Source organism: Thunnus thynnus, chromosome 1, assembly GCF_963924715.1.
Source record: "Thunnus thynnus chromosome 1, fThuThy2.1, whole genome shotgun sequence".
Lineage (NCBI taxonomy): Eukaryota > Metazoa > Chordata > Actinopteri > Scombriformes > Scombridae > Thunnus > Thunnus thynnus.
In genome coordinates this window covers 5,671,736-5,694,330 of record NC_089517.1, presented here as the reverse complement: position 1 = coordinate 5,694,330, position 22,595 = coordinate 5,671,736, and the positions used below count along the sequence as shown (strand labels likewise).

Below are 22,595 nucleotides of genomic sequence, written 5' to 3'. Positions count from 1 at the left end.
TTGCTGCTGTTTTGATTTTTTTCTTTTGTTTCGGTTTGTTCGTTTCTATTTCTCCCTCTTATTTTGTGCTGTGTCATACATGTCTTCATGTTGGTCACTTGTATTGTATTCCCATGTGTTTACAGATGGTTTGTCATGGGATGCATGTCATGGCATGAATATCCATACTGACAAAACCCCAGCAGCTGACTTCCTGTCACTTCTGTTCTTATTTGACCTCAAACAGGCCCCCACACAGACAAAGTGGGCGATACTCTTGATGTGATTTTGACTGCTGCTCTACAGCAAATCTGACTGACACCCCCCCTACCTCTGCCTGACTACTTCTTTGTTCAATTCACAATCTCCTTACCAAAACATCCTCATGTTCCTCCGCAATTGGTCTCCTTCCACCGAAACATCCGGTCCCTCACACCGACTCAACTTTCCAATGAGGTCTCCATGTCTCCTCATAATGAATTCTCCTAAATCCCTGTCAATGAGGCTACAAACACACTCTGTTCCTCACAAGCCTCCTATCTTAACAATCTCTGCCCTCTAACATCCAAACCTGCTCGCAACAGCCCCCCCAGTCCATGGCTCACTGAAGTCAGAGAGCAAAGAACGGAGCTCAAAGCGGCAAAGAGAAAATGGCGTGAATACAGAGAGCCCACTGACCTCAGTGACTATCAGGGTCTCCAAGCATCATTCTCTTCCAGATCTATGGTGATACAGACGCTTGGAAAATGTTCTCTGCTTTTAACTGACTCCTCAATCCGCCTCCTCCTCCGCCCTCCAATCTGCTCACTGCAGACATGTTTGCCTTGTACTTTATTGATAAAGGTCTCTGCCATCAGTAACCAGTTCTCTGAGGCTGACCAACTCAGTCTACAGCTGCCAGCTAACAAGGCCACACTCTCCTCGTTCTCTCCTTTGACCGAGGGGGAAGTCTCCAAATTTCTGCTGGACTCTCGCACCAATACTATCCAACCTTCTACAGACCATCTCCCCCGCACTTAACCGCGCAGTCAAATAACATCAACTCCTTGCTTATAACAAGTGTTTTCCCCACCGCATTTAAGCAAGCTTGAGTCACCCCATTGCTCAAAAAACCTACACTCAGCCCAGCCCAGGTTGAAAACTACAGACTGGTCAGTCCTCAGCTCTCTTGCTGCTGGATCTGTCAGCTGTCTTTGACACAGTTTCCCACCAAATCCTTCTCTCCACACTCACTAAGCTTGGTATCTCAGGATCTGCCCTCTGCTGGTTCATGTCCTACCTCTTAGGGAGATCATTTAGAGTATCTTGGAGTGGAGAAGTGTCCAAACCGCATGGCTTATCCACAGGGGTTCCTCAAGGGTCAGTCCTTGGTCCCCTTCTCTTATCAACATACACCACCTCACTTGGTGCAATCATCTGCTCCCATGAATTCTCATACCATTGCTATGCTGACGATACCCAGCTCTTCTTATCATTCCTGCCTGAAGACCACACGGTCTCTGCTGGGATCTCGTCATGCCTTGCTGATATCTTGGCATGGATAAAACAATACTACCTTCAACTTAACCTCTGTAAGACTGAGCTCCTTGTCATCCCAGCCAGTCCCTCTATACAACAACAGATCAGTATCCAGCTCGTATCAACCTAACTCATGCCCAAAAAGTCTGCCCGAAACTTGGGTGTCATGACTGATGATCAACTAACCTTTAAGGTTCAGGTGGCCTCAATTGCTTGGTCGTGTCGATTTGCCCTGTACAACATCAGGAAGATCAGACCCTACCTGTCTGAGCATGCAGCACAACTCCTGTTACAGGCTCTCGTAATATCACAGGTTAGAAACAGCGGCACAGCTGGTCTTCAACCAGCCCAAAACAGCACGTCACGCCGCTGTTCATATCCCTCAACTGGCCCCCAGTTGCGACCCGCATCAAATTCAAAACCCTGACACTCGCTTACAAAACAGTAACTAAAACAGCTCCTGCCTACATGAACTCCCTCATTCAGGTCTATGCTCCCTCCCATTCATGACATTCTGTCAACAAAAGGCACCTGGTACCACAACAGGGCCCTAAGCTGCTCTCAATCTTTGAGAAAAGACCAAAGTGCCAGCTCTTTTGTGAACACCTTCACACTTGATGGACTGAAAAAAATAAAATAAATAATGAAATCTGCTTTTATGCATTCTGTGCACTCTATGTGTTGCCTCTATGCACTGTGTGTTGGCACCTACGTCCAATCAGACTCAAACTTAGCTTTATAGCACAAGCATCTTCTAAATGAAATTGTAAAACACACACACATACATATATATAAATATATATGTGTATGCATGTATGTGTAAACATACATACATACATACATACATACATACATATATATATATATATATATATATATATATATATATATATATATATATACACATATATATATATCCACACACATGTGCTGATATAAATATCGGTATCTGCATCAAACCCAAAAACCAGTATCGCTCAGGCTCTAGAGTTTATAGGAAAGCAGCAATCAGACCACCTAGCCCTGCTGTAAAATCCCTCATGAATCATCACACAACATCTCCCAGAGAGGGAGAAGAGGAAATTTTAAGATCCCTTCCCTGGAAGGCTTTTCTACAGCACAATCTCCAGGGAGCTTTGTCTGAGATTTCATCCCGAGAGAGGCTGGTATAGGAATAGCAGGCCAAAGATGGGTGAATGGAAGAGGAGGAGGGCGTGGGACAGGATCAAGGCTCTGACCCTGAAGCAGATGGACTCCGAAGGGACGCATCCAGGGCTGTATTCAGGTCTAATGCCTGAGGACCGCAGGAACCAATCCCCTGTAAGAACTGCTCTTCCCAGACACCATCGTACTGCAATGTTTTTTGACACGCCGCAGTTCTGAGCAAGCACTATACTTTGATTTAACTCTAGAGGACAGATGGTGGACTGACTACAGATGGACAAAGTTGGGAAATCACTACTTTTTTTTTCTCTAAAGGAAAAAAACAAAATCAGCCTCACCAAATCCAGAGAGATGATAAAATCTGTTGGCCAGACTGCTGGTCATGGAGCGGTTAAAGGCTATGTGAACAGCTCTGTTCCCCTGCATTGCTGTCGTGCTTGTTGATCCCTTAGCACGGGCTCACTGCCTCTAAGTTTTGATCTATTGGAGGCTGGGAAGCTTGACATGAATTACCCTATTATAAACATACAGCGGTACAAATAGAACTAACTGTAACCAAAACACTCACAAATAGTACATTTCACAAAATGCATGCTTACTGTGCACATCTCTTTCACCGGTTTAGTTGATTTGAACTGGATGCCTTACTGACTTTTGCCATACACCAATCCTCAGTGCTTGAGAGGCTGGGTATACAGCAGATGGCTAAGCACACTGCTGTGGTAGTTAAAGTGCTGAAACAGTTAAAGAGCTCTGTGGCTCTTCTCCAGAGCTGACTGGCGGTAATGCAGTGCAGATGTGGTTGGCGTTGTAAACACTTACCGCCCCACTCTCCCCTGAGACAGACAAGCAGGGAATCTGCCTCTCACTGCAACAACACAAGAGGCTAAGACCATTTCCATGGATGGATATTAAGTTGAGCCACTGATCTGTCCACTGGGCAACAAGAAAATGGTTTTAAACATAATCAGTATATCAACAATAAGTCTCTTGTAGAGGACTGTAAGAACAGAATTTTCTTCAATGGGATTTCCCAACAGGCTACTGGAAGAAGAGCTTCCCTAATCTGGCATGACTTCAGCCCAGACTCTGGTTTCTCATTCCCCCCTCCAACAGTGGGTCATGTCTTTATCAAAGCTACAAGTTCAAGTCAGTAGTCTGGGAGTAAAAACATGACTAGTTTTTGTACAGTTCATTTCTTTTTGCCCACCTACATAGCTCACAGGACACGGACGAGCTTGTGATATATTGCTGCTGTGAGGGCATCAATCATGATATAATTCATGAAATTACTAGGGTGAAATGGAAACATCCGCTTCAAAATTCTCAAGCAGACTACATCAGGCAATGAGGCTTGATGTGACTGGTGCCGTCTGTCTGCTTGAACCCTTGGATCTACCCAGAACACCTGGGAAGTATGCAGCTATCCATCATCAGAAAGTTAATGCCAATATATTTTGTATGCTACAATTGCACAAGGATATGCATTTGACAACATATTTTGAAAGTAAAATGATGGTGCTGCTACATTAGAATATGATAGCATGGTACCATTGTCCTGTTCTTTAAAGGGAAATTCTAGATCGTGTTTCCATGTGAGCTTTCACTTCGTATGCTCTAAACCTCATGGCTTTAGCCGTCTTTAGTCCATGACCCTCAGACGGTGAGAAATGCTGTAATACATATATGACACTTTTCATACTGTGGTTGCAACTGAAGGTGCTGAACATATAAGAATTACGTTAAAATTAGAGATTAAAATTAGAGATTGAAAGTAGGACATTAAAGTGCACTTGTACAGTAAACAAATTAATAAATGTTGGGTAGGAAGTTAACTGAAGGCCAGTTTGTATAGGTAGGTTTTTATTTGGCTTTTAAAAGTGCTCACTGAGGTTGCCTGCCTCTTTAATCTCTGCTGGTGAAGTGTTTCAGATTTTAGGTGCATAAACAGAGCAAGTATTGCAAAAGCAGCAGTGGGTATTAGAGGACCTGAGGGCACGGGCTGGGACGTGTGGTTTCAGTGGTTCTGCAATATTGTAAACTATTAAAATAATTTTAAAATCAATTGTAAAAGTAACAGGGAGAGTCTCTAAAATCAGTGTAATGTGCTCACTTTTTTTTAATGGAGAGTAAGGTTAAAAGTGCAGTACAGCATAGTAGTGAATTTGACTAGAGATGAAGGAGTGAATGAGTTTTTCTGCATTTTTTTTGCTTGTAAATGACCAAACTCTTATAATAATACTCAATATTCCTGAGGTGAAAAGGCTTATTTTATGATAGAATCTTTATGAGAGTTAAAATTTCATTCCCTGTCTAAAGTTACACCCAGGCTGTTTACTTCTGATTTAGTCTTGTTAGCTTCGTATCACATTTTGCAGAGTGCTCTGCAAAATGCTTTCTGGTCTGATCGAGAGAGGAGGAACATAAATGCTGCATGCATTTCCTGTTACACCACGAATAAGTTCTATCCTACCACTTTCATGCAATAGTCATCTTTACCTTCTTCATCCGTTCTCTCAATATGCTCTAAACTTGTGTAATGTAAAAGTCTAATTCACCCCTGACATCCTGGCAGATCCAGGAGGTCAGGAGGGTTCATTTGCCAGCTTTTTTAGCACAGTGAAGTACCACAGCCAGGATTGTTCATGTTAGTCTTGGCTGAGCCTCTAAAAAAAAAAAAAAAAGGATGCAAGGCAGATATGTGCAGGAAAGCTCTAGATCGAATCAGAAAGTTGCTTTGAAAGTGAGCTGGTCACACCCTTAACTAAACTCAGTTCATTAAATAATCAACAGTAAAATGCAACCCAAAAGAAAACTTGTGTAAACTCTCTGATAAGTAGATGTTGGGTATTGAACAGAGGGGTCTCCATGTTTTGGGGCTCTTGTCTGTTCAGACACAGTCGGTAAGTCAGTGCTGAGGGTAAAACTTGTATATCTCTGCCTGTGACAGTGAAAGCTGGCCAAAATCCACTGCTGAGGGGGAAGTTTATCCTGTTACACACTGTGACAACAATCTGCTGCAGGTTGGAGCAGGAGGCTCGGCTTGGCCTGCAGAGACTTGACGGAGCTGATGCCAATCACATATAGAGGGCTACGGTGGAAGCTAGGGTGGAAGCGAGGAAAGGCAGAGATGAGAACGTGTGGGGGTATAGTGGAGTAAAATTGTGTGCCGTTTCACAAGGTTACATAAAATGTATTTTTTCTTTTTTTCATTACAAAAGCAGGGACATTGTGTTAAAACTGCTACAATAACAAAAACAGACTGTGCAAGTACTGTACATCCACAAAGAGAGACCATGTATAGCAATTACAAGAAAATCATTCTGTCACAAACAACTGTAGCCCGTCATTTTACAGGGTATAAAAAAAACCTGTTGTTGAACCGTTTTATGCTTCAGAAAGATTCAACCAATCAATTCAGAGATTCTCTCCATGTGAAGTATGAATGATTAGTCTACTAGCCACGCCTGCACCTGGCACCATGACAGGAGATTAACTTATTTACTTAAATAAACTAACATTTTTGTATTCCCACTGAAGATTAATTTTTAATATCAAACCTAAGAGTTTGCGTTCTGTGCTTTGAGCCACATGGCTCTCCCAGAAACACACCCACTCCGAGAGCGCTGACGTCTGGTTGCTCCGTGAGGACGTTTGTCAGCCAACCTGTTTTGTGCTGTCAACAATGACGAGAGGGCGTGGGCCTTATTCGCTTCTACAGTACAAGCTGTTATAGTGCTCTCGACAAGGAGCCTGGCGAATGTCTGTGTCGGCGCTATGGGAGAAGACGAAGCAGGGGTGATTGGCGGCCGGCCAAGCCAGCATACAAAACACAAGTGTGGAGACAGAGCAAGGGCCTGAAAAGAGAGTGAGTGGGAAGGAGCTTGGCTGAGCTTTTTATCACAGGGCTATAATTCACTCCCTTGTAAACACTGACGAAAAGCTGTCTACCAATACACTGACTGTTCAACATAGGCACAACCAGAGCTGGAAAAAAGGGATCTTGCAGTTAACATCAAGGACAGCTAGGCTAGCATTGTTTTCCAGCAGGTACTGTGACTGAATTTCTGCTAAGTTGGAGATACCACATCGCAGCGGTGCTATGACAACACAAAATCCCTAAACAGTAGGATAACTGCTGTTGGGCATGACCTTTAATGCAAAAGGCTATCTGTCAAACACCTTTATGTAGACGGAAGTTTCCCCAGGGCTTACACAGCATCCTGACACTTGATGCATTTCTGCAGAAACAATTAAGGCCAACAGCTCCACCCGTCACACCGCCTCAGTTTCGCTCTGGGCATCCGCTGACTGTATACGTTTCTGATTTGAGTATGAGCGAGATGACTGGTGTCTGGATTAAAGAAAGAAAAAAAAAAACACTGGTAGGCGCAGAGAGAGAGAGTCGATAGAGGAAACGGGCTGGAAAGAGGAAACGGTTCCTGTTGTAAAATAATTGAGTTTTAGGAAGAAGAGAAAACAATAACCATTCAGTCAGCGGCTCGCCAGGAGCTACACTCACCTTCTCCAGTTGTTGTCCGGAGGTGGGGACAGGTACACCGTTCCATACGGAGAGCTCTCTATGTGGGTGTTAGTTAAGGAAGTTTTTGGCACAAATAGAGAAACATCACTGTGACAGAAGGTGCATTTTATAACAATAACATGTACATATTCCTATGTTATTGGATACTAACACATAGAAAGAAATGTGAGACAAAGAGAATGCAACACATCTCTAATCTGACTTGAAATTATTGCAAAGTATAAAAGCTTTCTTGTGCAATGTGTTAACTCACACCACACGCTTCAAATCGGCCTTTCTGCACGGCCAAAACATGCGACTTCAATGCTCACGCTGTACGGATCAACAGCATGGTGCCTACACTGAATGTAAGCATCGGACCCCGGATTGGTTTTGTCAAGAGACAATTCAGAGAAAGTTTATTCACACACCCTACTCTCAACAATGTTGGTAGAAAGAGAACAAGACAACATTACTTTGTGCAATTCTACTATAAATGGAAGAGAAAAAAGAAAAATATGGAGCCGCCCATGCCTGGAAGATGCAGACAATCTGATCTGTTCGTTCTGTTGCTAGCTAAGCTCGGTTTTACGTCACAGCAGTCGCAGTCAAGACTGCAGTTTTAGCCTCGACATGTACTAGCGGTTACTCCATTAATATTTAAACAAGCTGTCTATAACAAAACACATATTTTGACAACACTCGTCTCGACTTTGGAACCGCTGGAAAGAACGCCAGCAATCCAACCGATCCTGTGGGAGCCAGATCTTTGATAGTTTAGGCAAAAATCAGGTGTCAGATCTGGTGAAATTTCAGCCAGATTCTAAAAAATTATTAACAGCTTTGGGGTTTAAAAATCAAGCATAAGCCGTGCAGTGTCAGTCCAAGCTTTTAGTCTACTTCTTCGTCTTGATGTGTAAATACATGATGATAAAAACTCAGGATGACAGTTAAACGTGTTCAAAGAGAAAAGAAAGTATTTATAATGTAGGCGCATTCTCATCAAAGTTCCACTGCGGTGAGAGACAAGTGTGAACAAACAGAGCTGCCTTTTTCAAATACTTAGTGAAACAATGACAGCATTATTTGATTTACTGCTGAGTGCAGACAGAGTTCCTGGCATTGTCTGTGGAAGGGCAGGACTTCAGTAGGGTGGTGTTTTGTCTTGCCAACAGTCCCTCTTTTTTTAGTGTTTACAAGTCGAGCTCCTCTGCTCTGGTATCAGTCTCCAGTCTGAACTGGTGGTTTTTTTATGGGGGGGGGGGGGGGGGGGGGTGGTGTTGAAAATTATGGCCAATCAACACAAGGACAACCTCTTGCTCTACACGGTTTCTGTTTCAGCCTTGGACGAATTATTATCAGCAGTAAGACAGATTTACCGCACATAGACTGGAGCCCTGTTATCTCTCATCACCTCCAACACAAAACATTTGATAAGCCCCTTTTTAAACATTCACCACCGCAAACTAAGTAGAGAAGACATTATTGTGGTTCTTCTAGACACAGAGAAAGAGAGGGAAACGATCCTGTCGAACTGGCTGTTTGAACTGGTTCATCTTCCAGCAACTATAACGGTGGGGTCAACCCCCGAACTGTAGATGGCAGACTCAAGTTGTATGTCTGGTATGTCGAAAAGAATGAATGAGTTATCATTTCTCTATAGTACACAGTGTGAGTGTAATAATTTTTAAAAATCATCCTCTATTTCTCACAAACGACATTTTCAAATTACGGCGCTATGATTGGATGAGCCAGAATCATGAACGGCGCCACATATTTTCACTTTCAAGATGATGCACTGCTCCCTCGTCATCATTTTTTAAATCGCTCTCCGCAGCAGATAAGCTCCATTGATTCCCGGTGCATTCTGGGACGGCCCACAGAACAGGCACATGAGGTATGACCTTTTCCTGTGGGCCCACATTCGTTATGTTTTTACTTCTCGTAAACCTATCTGGCAGAAGGGCTGGGTGTCGTTGGAAATATTTTCAATATTAGTGCCGATACTTTATCTGAGCGCTATCTATAATAATAACAGACATTCTGTTTTGAAGGGCTATGCGCTGTTAGACTGTGCTGATAACAGTAGTTTTGTAAAAATGTGGAGACATGACCCTGGGTGGATGCTATCCCGACTAAAATCTTACAGCAAAAACAAAAACTCACTGACATTTATTCTGGCTTATGCAAGAATTCCCCTACAGGCATCAGTGAATCAATACAGTATCACATTATTTTAATTGGGTAGCTCTGACACTCAACAAAAAAGCCAAACATATTTGAATCCAAACTCTCTTTTAATGTCATTAAATTCTATATAGATATGTATTCTATTATCTAATGAAATTATAAATATAGAAAATTAAAGGCTTAATTTGGATGTGTTTTCATGAAATTGGGGAGTGGCGGTTGGCTGCAACAATTACTCCATTCATAGCGATGAATCATGGTATTCAAACAAAAAAAAACGCACAATGACGGTAAATGTGAGCAAAGTCAAAGGAAATGCCTCGAACACAGATTCTGATAACAAATAAACAGCAGATTATATTTCATGATTGCAACCTTTTGTTCCGTGTAGAACAACGTTAGACTAACTACCGTCTCATATGACAGTGAGATTGCACCTCTTCACGTCTCCCCTTGTTTTTTCTGTGAAATGCTGCACTGGCTGTTTTACCACCATGACTTCTGACCTCTTCTGTCACACATATGCCTCCTAAAATAAATGCACAGTTTTTTTTTTCTTGAGAGTCTAGAGAATACAAAAACTTGACCAGATTTAGGACTGACTCAGGTGCTCATCATTCCCTCTGCTGATATTTTAAGAATGAGAAATAAAATCCACTTGGAGATAATGAGATGTTCCCTCAAACACACACACACACACCTTGTGACCATGAGCTAACTGGACAGTCCTTTCTATTTTGGCACCGACAACACCAACAATCTCTTTCAACAATGACCTTTACACCATGTTGACCACACCGACTATATGCAAGGACACATGCGTACAGTATGCACATGTGTGAAACCAACACCACACACAAATGGGCAAACAGCTTCTGTTTTGACACTAACAACAACAGACTCACTTCCTGTGAGTGCCTACACCCGAGTTAACACATTAAGTGTGTTTTACATTACAACTACATTTCACAGTAAATAGGCGAACTTTAAGTCCAACTGAAATCACATTTATTCATACCTTTATGCAGTCAACGCGTTTTTAAATATATTTAAAAGGGGGGAAATATCAGAAAAGCTCCTTATTTCAGCTGCTGGAGGGACGTATTGGTGTCTGTGTTTGGTTGATGTTAGCTAGCAGGCTGAGTACTGGTGCTACACCGTACAGAACAGAGAAAATAAACAAACCGCTGTAGCTACAAGTCATGGACAGACAGGGTGTTGTTAGCTTTGATATCAAAGACTAAGAACTGCACCAGCATCTAACCAGACCAAGTTAACATTTGCAGGTATGTTTACATGCTGTTAAATTGCTCCGGCTGAGTGGCTAGTTAGCTATCTAGCCTGCTAACTGAAGTTAGCGGTGCACTTATCCCCGGTGAATGTTTGTTTGGTGGCTCGTTTAACAAGCTAAAAGTTGCAGTTTTAGAACTTAGGGATGTAGCCATTTCTCTTCAGCCAATCAGAGAACAGCACAGGCCAGTATGAAAACATGGCGGATTTCTGGACAGAGGAGAGGGAGGACCAGCTCATCCAACATTGTAGCTCAAAAACATACTTCAATAAAATGAGGTAAATTGTTAGTTGACGAGGTGAGTTAAGTTAGCTAACGTTAGCAAACAAAACACCGGTCAGCAGCCAAACGGTGGTAATGTTCAATGTGTTCATAGATGATAACACAGCTTGTTGGCTATCAAAAACGAACAGAAATCCAGCTAACCCACTTAATACAATATGTCAATACAGAAGTAGAGGGGGTTTGCCAGTGCGTTGTTGCTATGGTCATCTGTGTCTGCGTGCGTTGTTTTGATGTGAATGGCCCAGTTTCAGAGCGTTTTACAATCAGATGAAAGCTAATGTGGGTTGTTGTTCAGAGTCTGTGGCTCTCGTGATCTGTAGCAGGATGCTATCAGGCTCGGTGTGACTGTCTGCTCTGCTTATGATAGAACGACACGTTATCGCTTTATTCAAAGATTTGATTGGCTGTATCGAAATAAGGTCAACATTTACATAGACTGATAACTAATGGTATTCCATTGAATTAATGCAAAACTACAGTGCACCATCACGACACCAAAAAATACAGAATATAAATGTCTCCCCTTTTGGATTTTTTTTCTGAATGGAGAACACAGGACAAGTGATTCGCATAGCAGGTATGTATGCTGTAGCAGACAAAAAGAGTCAGTTAGACTTAAAGACAAATCACAGATAGCTTGGTTATATTGTCTACATGAATTCAAATTAAACTGTGTTGATCAGGAACTCTTTGAAACAGTTAATATTTTAGAGCTATGCTAGACTAAATCAATAGTACTTTCCTCAATAGTGGAAAAGCCCCTTTGATGTGACTATTCTCATATGTCCTCATGACTTTCTATTGTACACATCAGCCCTGGTTACATATGAAAAACTCATCAATGTATCATCAATGACATTAAAAAGGGAAACTAACGTGGGTTTATGGAATGTTTTCCTCAACAAACAGCATACATCCTCATGACCATTACTTTACACATCTGTTCTGATAGAAATATATACAGCGGTATGACATCAAACTCCCCTGAACCTATCATGCTACAGTGACAGGTCACTGAATCATCTCTGTCCGGAGGCGTAGAATAAACAGATCCACTTATTAAAACGCTAGGAATTGGGGGCGTACTGATGGATCAGTGGGCTAAGTGGTGTTTCATGTTAATGTGACATATTGGGTGTGAATCCAGATCAGGAAATGTAGTCCATGTCAACCACTCTGTCTCCCAGTCCTTCCTGTATCTCTTTATTACAAAGTATCGAGAAAATCCCTATTACTATATAATATTTATAAAGAACCTTTCAAAACAATATTTAACTTTACAGTTTTAACTTTGATTTACGAGAAGAACTCACCTTTGTGTGATGACGTATGGAGCTATATTTATGTGTGTATAAGTACTGTACATACTGTTCTCGTTCAAAACAGTTCAAAACACTTGAGTTTTTGAGAAGTCAGGGCTCTGTAGGGGCCTTTCAGCACTCCAACTTGAATATGTAATTGTTTTCCCCGAGGTGCTTAAATGAACTGTTATTTTTAAGGTTTGTTTGTTTAGATCCCCATTAACTACTGTATTGTAACAGTAGCTACTCTTCCTGGGGCTTTCACATGACGAAATAACTAAACACATACACACACACACGCATACCAATTTCACACCCACTGTAAAATTACACATACAGTTGAAACTTGAAACCATTCCATCTCCTATCATAGTTCATGGTTTTCCTACGGCCACTAATCCACTTGCTTCTTACGGTCTAGCTACTTATTACTGAGCAACTGAAGTGTTGAACTCGAAATCATCGTTCACAACAAAACTATTAAACAAACTCCCCGTTTCTTTGTCATATAGTAAATTCTTACAGTTCATTCCTTTATTCACTAATGTTCATACCTGTTAATAGGTGCAAATTCTGTTCCATGTAAATCAGTCCAGTCCTTTTAACCTGATGTTTTGCATCCCTGGTTCAATCACCTCTTTCCAATACGCCTCCGCTACTAAATGATCCGTGAATTTTTTTTTTTTATTCTTCCCTGAAAGTTATAATCAATGTATTGTATTAAGGTTAGACAGAGGTTGTATTTTCTGCTGTGGCTTTCCAGCCGCTCGACCTTTTCTTTTAGTTCATCATCCTCCTCGCGGAGTAGCTCGTTTACCGTCACCAATTTTCTAATCCGAGTGTCTATATTGCATAACGCTTCTTCAACATCACCAATTTTACGGCTGCACACACACAGATATGTCCTCCTGAAGAGCATTTAGCTGCAGTTGCAATTCGTCCCTTGCTGCGCTGATTTCGTCTCTTACTATCATGCGAATTGAAGAAGGTAATTCTTGTAGATTTTCCTCTTTACAATCCATGTCCACTGCAGTCAGCTGTGTATAAACAGTTTCACGCTCTCTTTTGTCCATGCTTTTGTCGTCCTTGGAGGCATAACACAACTTTCATTCTTAGTTAATATCAGTAAATCCTTGTTTTTTTTTGCCAAATTTCAGACACGTTCTGTTAGAGCTTTGCATTCCTACCGCATTCTCAGCTTTGGCGCATGCTCAAACCTGTCTCGTTGGGTTGGACCGTGTTTGGGTTCTACCCAAACTTCAAGACAGAGTTGACAGACGTGATTTAAATTTTTTCAGGACAGTATTTCCAAGGTACACAAGATGATCTATTATCATAACCTGACAAGATTATTGCAGGTTTACGTTCTACCGCTGATTTACATGTCTCTATTCTCTACTGCATGAGACACCGACGTAGCTCTGTGATCAATTCTGATGCAATCATACAAAAAATGTCATAGGTGACACAATTCATGGTAATTTCCTGTGCATTGGAAATGGGAGCGGTCTACATTATGCCATCTGGTTTACAAAATTTTATGAAACCCTAATTATATGACTACAAACCATGGACATTGGTGCCAGAATGTAGCAGGAAAAGACTGATTTCACAACTCTTACTCACTCCAACGCTGACGAGACTCTGTGGAAATGGATTCTGAAGAGTCTAGTTGAGAGTTAAAGTGCAAACACTCCTCCTGTTCCTCACTCCACAGTACATATAATCACTTTCGCAACAATTAGACCCTTCTGAAGCTTCCTCATGAAAACACATCTCCTGCTACGCTTGTATGCAATACACACACATGCATATACCACCTGAGAGTGCATTCAGAGTATGCTAAGAATCTCCTACTGTCAATGTCCATTAGGCATAAGTAAAGCGCCCTGTCTCTGCGTCACATTTCAAATTAGCATAATGACTAATTCTGATCCCAAGGCTACAAAACAGCTGCCTACGCTGGTGAGTGTAACACAAACCGCCATTGAAAAAAAAAAACAACAACAATGAAGACCAACCGCCTAGAAGCCACAACACCCACTTCCACATGGCCGATTAACCTTTCGTGATGACGAAAATATCTGCATCACACGGCGATGTGTTAGTGAGGTGTCCTGCTGTTAATGACTTAGGCTTGGAAGGATATCTGCCGTCCGTGCTTGTCGATGGGTCGGCGATGGGGGGAGTTGATGCGGTTGCGGTCCCTGTGGACCCTCTCGACCAGTCCGTGGTGGCGGGTCCCTCTGACGGAGTCTAACCCTGAAGGAAAACCACCCTGAGAAAGAGACAGGAGGAGGCTGTTTACATCACACACAGAACACTGCAGTTTCACAAAGGTTGGCAGGGAAACGACATCACTTTGTCAAATTTTAATCAAAGTGCAGCTGCTTATTTTGTTCATTTAGCAGAAACCAATATTTCTTCTATATTGAGTCTAAAGCCTCAGTCATTTATACACTGATGAGGTTATCCTACTACATAGTGTTACAATCCTCACCTACTATTGTACTGTCATATGTCGACTGCTACTACAGCAAAAAGTGAATATAGGCTACGTTTCATGTGTTGTGTTTTTTCAGGTCTTGCTGGCACTTCAAGCACAAAGGACTGCTGATTAACACTACAGGCACAAAGGTGTGATTAAATATTGTCTCTTTTGTTTAGTGTGACACACTTTCCATAAAAGGTGTTTTCTGGAAAACATTTTCATAAAAATACGATAATAATATAAGGTAAAAATATACTCTAACATTGATGTATTATACTATGAAATTAAAGTAAAACAAAATGTATTTTAACATGAATGGGACACTCAAATATGGTCAATTGAAAAGAGCACTAAAGAGTATTCCTAAGAGATTATTATGTACATTTTTCTCTTTCATTGTTTAACACATTTACAATGAGATAAAAAAAACTTTTAATTTTATTGTGGCTATAAAGCTCCAATTCTTTATTGCCCTGTTCACATCCACTGTTAGAGTCCACATGGTTCACATGCAGCCGATATAATCCACGTCTGAATTTTGCTGCAGTGGCAACTATTACTGAAACAGTGAAAAAGGTAAACAACCTTTCTGTTCTCTTGCAAGGAGTCGAGACACCTGGTGACAGCTGTTTTATGCTGATTTATGATCTAACTGTATATAAAGTAGTGTAAACTAGCTCCACCTCCAGCAGCTACAACAGTAACATGCTGCTCTAACACTGATGCTTCACTATTAATAATCTAATGATGTCATATATAATAATACATGAGTCAGAGGGACCAGACCACTACTTTTACTGCAATACTTGAACTACATTTTTCTCTCTCGGAACTGGTTCTCACAACATGCTGTCTGACCACGTGAGAAATCAAATGAATTTATAGTTGTTCTGAACATCTTCACTCAAAGGTGGAGTGAAAAGCCGACCGTAACAGAGAGGGGACTGGGAGACGCCGTATCGTTTCACTATGGTGATATCGGCACATATTTTAATAATAGTTTTGCACTCAGTCGGTGTTATGGGTCTCTCTTTGTCATTCTGACGGCAGCAACACTACAGGGTAACCAGGTTACCTTACATCTATGCTACAGCTAATGGTAGGGCTGGACGAGATAGAGACTAAAATCTCAAAATCCCAATATAGGTAATTTCATATCCTGATAATGATACCTAGCCCGATATATAGCACATTTTAATTCAATGAATAAATAGCAATTTATGTTGTTTAGTTGCTGTCATTTATGGTCGCCAACTCGCTGCTTCTCTCCTCTGTGCTCTTTCTCAGCGCGGCGGGGCTGAGCCTTCCGTGTGCGTGCAGCGCAGCAGAGGAGAGACAGACAGCGATGGAGAGTCGAAGAGTTAACGACAACTAAACTTGTTATGTTACTGTAAGTGCAATAAAAGCTTTGCGAGTAAAAAGCCAAAAAGAGTAATTTATCAATGTAATCCACGCAAAAGATGGACAGACTCCAAATGGCGAAAAAAACACTGCTGTAAAGAGTGTGATTTGTGTCACAACGATAAACAATAGAGCATAATATAAAACGATGGACGTTTTTCTCTCATCACACAATATATATAACTCCAGCTGGAACTTGCGCTCTAGAGTTATCGTCCCCCATGTCGGGGTAAGTGTATTCTTCGTATGACTGCGTGCACTGAACCATAAAGTCTTTACGGTGATGGTCTGGGACAAATTCACATACCCTTACACCCCTATTGACAGATGATTATCGTCAAGTGGAGTCTAAAGGCCATTTCGCTTGTGGAGCTTTGTTCCCAGAAGGGACGGTGAATGGACAAGTGAGAGGGGCTTTCACCCTCCGTGTGGGGTTTGATTTCTGTACCTGGTCACGGTGCTGCAATTACTGCTCTACCTCAAAGGGCCATTCTTTCAAGTAACAAGGGCACTTTCACCTGGACTCTCTATATCCCAGTATAACTAAGTCCTCGGAGAGCTGACACAGATACCAACCTGGCCCCCTTCTTACAGAGAAGCACTGTTAGATCACATACAGCACTGCGCTACTTGAAAGAGTGCTGAGAACTACGGCGCTCATCTTTTATTCCATTTTTTTTTTTCAAAGCGGCATAAACTCTGAATTATTTAATATTCTCAGGAGAAGCTTGTTTGCACTTCTGAAGGTCCAGCTTTGCTGTTTTTGCAGTTAAGTTAGAAGGAGGGGGGGGGGGGGGGGGGATCATTATGGCCTGACACAATTGGCCTTGAAAAAACCCTGAATAAGAAAAAGACCTTGAATTTGGTAGATGGTGATCTCAAGGCAAGCAGGGTTTTAAAGAAAATAGTCGTGTTTAGTTTGACAGTGGACACAACTATAAAGCCGTGTGTCAGACTAATACTGGCACTGTGTGAAAAATGCCGCCTCCTCATTTATTTGAATCACACTACTGCGTTGCCACTGCCGGGGCCGTCCAGCGAATAAAGTTTAACCTGGATCAACTTTTGCCACAATACAACATCACAGGTACAAGCACACATTCTGCTTTTATGAAGATTATACTTTTCCGGTTTTTGTTGACATTGTCAGAGAGGTGATAATTCTACTTTATGATTATTATTAAGGACGTAGTGGATGGTGGTTTGTACTGTAGTGCATTATATTGAAAAGTGTATCCCATTAATATACATGAGGGGGGAAATATTAGGATTAGATTGCACAGGAATTCCTTGTTTTTATATATGTATATATATATATATATATATATATATATATATATATATATATATATATATATATATATATATATATATATATATATATATATTTATTTATAGAGCTCTTTTTATATAATGTTTTTCTTTTGATCTTATCTGTGTTTTTAACGGCACCATGCTCGTAATTTTGTTCTGCTTTGCATCACTGACGTTTTGCTGAATGACAATAAAAGGATCTTGAATCTCAGTCAGTGTATTTTCTACTATTTACTTCACAATCATGAAGACAAAGGATTAAATGATTAGTGATAATTTTCCAGAGTTGTAGAATCCATCTCATCTGTCTCATAGTGTGCAGCGTTTTAGCATCTGATAAGCCTTCCTGAATCATTTTTCATCATTTAATGTAGTGCTGTTTTTGGTCTTAATGCCCAGTAACAAAGGCAATATAATGTACATGTGTAAATGTGCACCCCTGTACAAGAGGAGGACATAACACAGAATTAAACAAAATTTTTGTTAAACCTAAAGATGTGGTTTCCCAGACTAAGGTTATGCCTAGTCATGGACTAAAACAAATTCAGTGGAATTGGATTTGCAATGCATGAATTACATAATTATTGAAAATCTAGGACTATGGTTAATAAATGGTAGAGCAGTGTATGATATTTATTTTTGTTGACTTAGCCTAGATACATGCATTCTGGCATTTTGCCAAAATATGTGTAGATGTTAGTACAGAGGCAGTGGTATGCACTTTGACCAGTAAACTACAGGGTTGTGGTGGTGGTGGTGTATATACTTTGACAGTGATGAGATCCCACCTGAAATTCAGTGCTGGTGTTGCCGATCTGATTGACGTTGGGCAGAGAGCCTCCATAGTACTGTGCCCGTGACTGAGACAGACGAAGCTGCTGGACCTTCTGAAACTGCACCTGTCAGTCAAAAACAAACACACAGCTGTCAGAGGCTTCATATGGAAGGAACATGTAACTTTACAAACAAACTAACCTGTAAATAATCTCCACGCATTAAGGGTGTAACGGTACACAAAATTCACGGTTCGGCATGTGCCTCGGGTTTGGAGTCACAGTTTGGTACATTTTCAGATCAGCAGGGAAAAAAAATAAAGAACAGTAGAAAATAATATTTTGGTCTTTCATTTTGAAAAATGTAAACATCCAACAATGGTTCATTGACCGTAACTATTACAGAAACAGTTTCGTTTTGCTGCAGCAGGAAAAGTAAACAACCTTTCTGTTCTCTTGCAAGGAGTCAGGACACCTGCTGACAGCTGTTTTATGCTGATTTATGGTCTAACTGTATATAAAGTAGTGTAAACTAGCTCCACCTCCTGCAGCTACAACAGTAACATGCTGCTCTAACACTGATGCTTCACTATTAATAATCTAATGATGTCATATATAATAATATATCAATCAGAGGGACCAAACCACTACCTGAACTGCATTTTTCTCACTCAGAACTGGTTCTTATGATACATGACAATTAAAGCCTTGCTTTCCCATCAAGAGCAACATCACCTAAGAGAATCAGATGTTAGCAAAGATATTAGTCTTTGGTTTGTTTCCTCCTCTAAACTCAATCTAATGCTCTCATTATTTAATCTATCTTTTCACAGAATCAATGTTTGTACAGAATCGATGTTAAGAGGATGTGTAGTTGAAAGGAGCACAAATCAAAATACAAGAAAAATTTAACTGATTAGTCTGATTTTTAAAAAAAAAGCAGAAGTATTTGAAATTTATGGGACACAAATAGAGGATTCTAGGAAATGGGCAGCTTGGCCTCCAAACCTGCGCCCCATCAAGAGATGCCACAACAACTACCTCGCAGAAAACACAAGGTGGCTTGTTCTGCCAAGGTAAGGTAAACAGAGCCAGCCATCAGCTGTGATCAGGGATAGGCAAATCAGAGGGGCATTTCTTCCTTAGACTGCTGAAAGGGCAAAATTTGAATCTCAAAAGACTGACCTTATTTGATTTTATCAAAAGATTTACAAAGAATGAACAGAGATGGCTGAAAGAGATAAGAGAATGTGACAAGATATTAGGGATGGGCTTGGAAAATCTGAGTAGTAAACATAGCTATTAGTCATCGGCCTGAAGTTAACGATCGGTGTCAGTCAGGTAATGAGCAGTAACTATGGTGAGGCGTTCACTACTGCCTCGTTTTGTTTATGTATGTTATGATTATTTTCATAAACGATTAATCTGACAATTACTTTCTCAATTGATTGATGACTAATTTCGTCTATAACGTGTCAGAGCAAAGAAATAGTGCCTGTTATAATTTCTCAGAGCTCACAGTGTTGTCTTAAGATGTCTCGTTTTGCGTGATCAACAATCCAAAATCTATGTTTGACACAGAAAATCTTCAAATCCCCACATTTGAGAAGCTGCAACCAGCAAATGTTGGGCATTATTGCTTAAAAAAAATATTAAAATGACTATTCGATCATCAGAATAGTTGCAGATTAATTTTCTGTCAGTCGTCTAATCAATGAATCCTATTGTTGCAACACCTTTTTTTTTAAATACTAATTTCTATCTTCAATTCAACAGCGTTCTTGTCCAGGTCACGTATGAAAATAGATGTTAATCTCTGACTTTCCCCCTTGTTGAATAAAGAACATGTCATGCAGCTATGTCAAGTAGATGTAAGCTAATAAAAGCCACAACAAAAAGAATGATTTTCTGCTCCACATGAAGCACAAACCAACCAACTCTTCCTACTCTCTGCACTGAAAATACTAACTGAACCTCTAAAACTGCAACCTGATAACTCATTTAGATCTTTAAATGCACTGTGTAGCAGGGAACCAAAATATCAGTTTCATTTATCTTTTATCTGGGGATTAACGTCAAATTACAACTGCCCCTGCTACACAAAAGACAGCGACGCACATATATTTCGAACATTATCACCAGTAAATTGGATATCCCAATAACAACAACAGTAACATTCAATTTTCTATCTAGGAAAAATATAAAAATATTAAAAAAATAAATCCTCATTAAACCTCTTGCAGCAGTCTTAGTGTTAGGGATTACATAACATAGTCTTGATCAGATATGCAGACTTTACACATTCATGGCTCACAGGGATACCAGCTTCTGACAGCACAGCAGCCGAGAGAAGACTGGAGTCTGTTTGTGCATTCAGGTACAATGTACAGTTCTTCACAGCCCCTCGGGGGGGTGCGTGGGGGGTGGGGGGTGGGGGGTTTATATTCAGTCATTCGGTGGCTGGTGTAAATGTTGAAGCAGCTACTTCTAATTCCAGCTGTTTGCTGGCAGTGTGTCCTGTACCCTGGCGAGCCTCAGCCTCACTCACTGGGCTTTTCTGTCTAGCAGGGGTCACTGACAGTTCATACCTTATGGCAAACTTCATTCAATGTTGCCTCAAAACCACATCCTCTTTGACTGGCCATTCAGGACTCTCGCTCACATAGAAAGAGCACATTGTGAACCAATGGCATGGGAATAACATGAAAAGGGTCTTTATATCCTCCCAGGAGACACTATTTTTAAATCTCGGACTGTATACGTACTGTATATGCTTGAAATGTTCATGAGGCGGAGAAGAAAATCAAATACATTAAAACTGCTTTAAAAAAAAAACTGAACTTATGTTAAATTCTAACCTGACGCACATGGTTTGTTACACAGAACCATCTGAGAAGTCGTCCTTGACAACTGTTTGGAAAAGTGCAGGCACTTGGCAAATAAATACTTGGCAGGTGATTAGATGAATCATCTGTCTATCATCGTCTTTACCTGCGAGGCAGCTGGATTCATGAGAACACGTGAGAATCCTCACAGGACACTAATTGGTCCGACCCAACGGCGGTTCGGACACGAGCACGAACTTGAAGCCTGACGAGACGGATTCTTGTTTCGCGAATCCAGCTGCCTCGCGAGGTAAGTTAAATTCAGGGAGCAGCTATAATTACAGACAAGAATCCACATATATTTAATCTATAAAAGGTTCTGGTTTATCGAGGTCATGAGATTTCTAGAAGCAAAAATTAAAATGCAACTGGAGACCTGAAGAAGCCTCTCGGAGAGGTGAAATGTATTCACTCAAAACAGCAAACCAAGATGACTTTGACTTCTAGAAACAAATAGTCTGCAAGTCTGACCTGGGATCAGTACATTGGGAATTATTATATTATTACTTTTCTTCATTTTTAATGCTTTTCCTACATTATGGAGTTGGAAAAAAAAGTCTCTGCACAGCTGAATATGTGACAGGTGCATCGGAGGAAAGCACGACTTGAATAAAAATGAGAACAACTCCTGCACACTGTCTCACTTACTGCTGGAATATTTATTAGTTTCTGATGTTTAGATGTATCCAACATTCACCAGGTATATGTACAGTATATATCTGACTCGTTTTCATCCTTTATGGAGTGAAAGAAAAATAACTTCAGAAACGGAAAACACATCTTTAGTCAGCTCAGTTTGTTGTCTGGTATACGCTGCTGAGAAAACACCTTCCTTAATTCTCAAATGTACTTAAATAAAGCTGAACGTAGGAATACATTGGAGGAAAAATATAAAAAGGCCACACTCAGATTTATTTTAGCTGTACTAGAGATACCTAGTCATGACAGCATAAAGCATCTGACTGTGACTGTTGTGAGTCACTATGCGTCAACATTTGGACAAGTATCTCAAAATATATTAAGTCATAAGTCTACAAAGTGACACCTGAGCACCCACATCACCAGTGGAAAGCAGCGCTGCCTAACACAAATATGAGTGATATCCTCCAGGAATGGTCCCACTCTTCCTCTCTGGGCAGCGTCTGTCCGCAGCAGTGTTTGCCACTGTATTTAACCGCCACTGCAGAATTACGAGAACTGCTGCTAAAATTTCACACGGTCATTAATATAAACGAGCTACTGGTGATTTTCGCTCAGAAGCTGTGCGAGCGGGATAACACCCTACGAGATTGTGGAATCGTTCTGAGTCATCGACTGGTGCATCGAATCCCACAATCCTCTCCCCCCTCGTTCCTCAAAGAAATCTCTGTGAAAGGTACCGTTATAAGAGTAGCGTAGCTCCTCTAAGGAACAGGACAGCGCGTAGCGAGTGTGTGGTTGAGCGAGCAGCAGAAAAGTGACGGTGAATGCGAGCGGAGCAG

General features: G+C 40.9%; 1 protein-coding gene across 4 annotated transcripts in view; it reads right to left on the bottom strand.

Moving 5' to 3' along the window:
• crtc3 (CREB regulated transcription coactivator 3) overlaps positions 1–22,595 on the bottom strand; it is a 50,558-nt gene that overhangs the window by 23,334 nt on the left and 4,629 nt on the right. For all 4 annotated transcript variants that reach the window (XM_067610350.1, XM_067610437.1, XM_067610523.1 and 1 more), the window contains exons 2-4: positions 18,245–18,355; positions 14,400–14,528; positions 7,184–7,245 (exon numbers count right to left, since the gene is read on the bottom strand). In XM_067610350.1, coding sequence (XP_067466451.1) covers positions 7,184–7,245; positions 14,400–14,528; positions 18,245–18,355 — 302 coding nt within the window. The remainder of the gene's footprint in view (positions 1–7,183; positions 7,246–14,399; positions 14,529–18,244; positions 18,356–22,595) is intronic.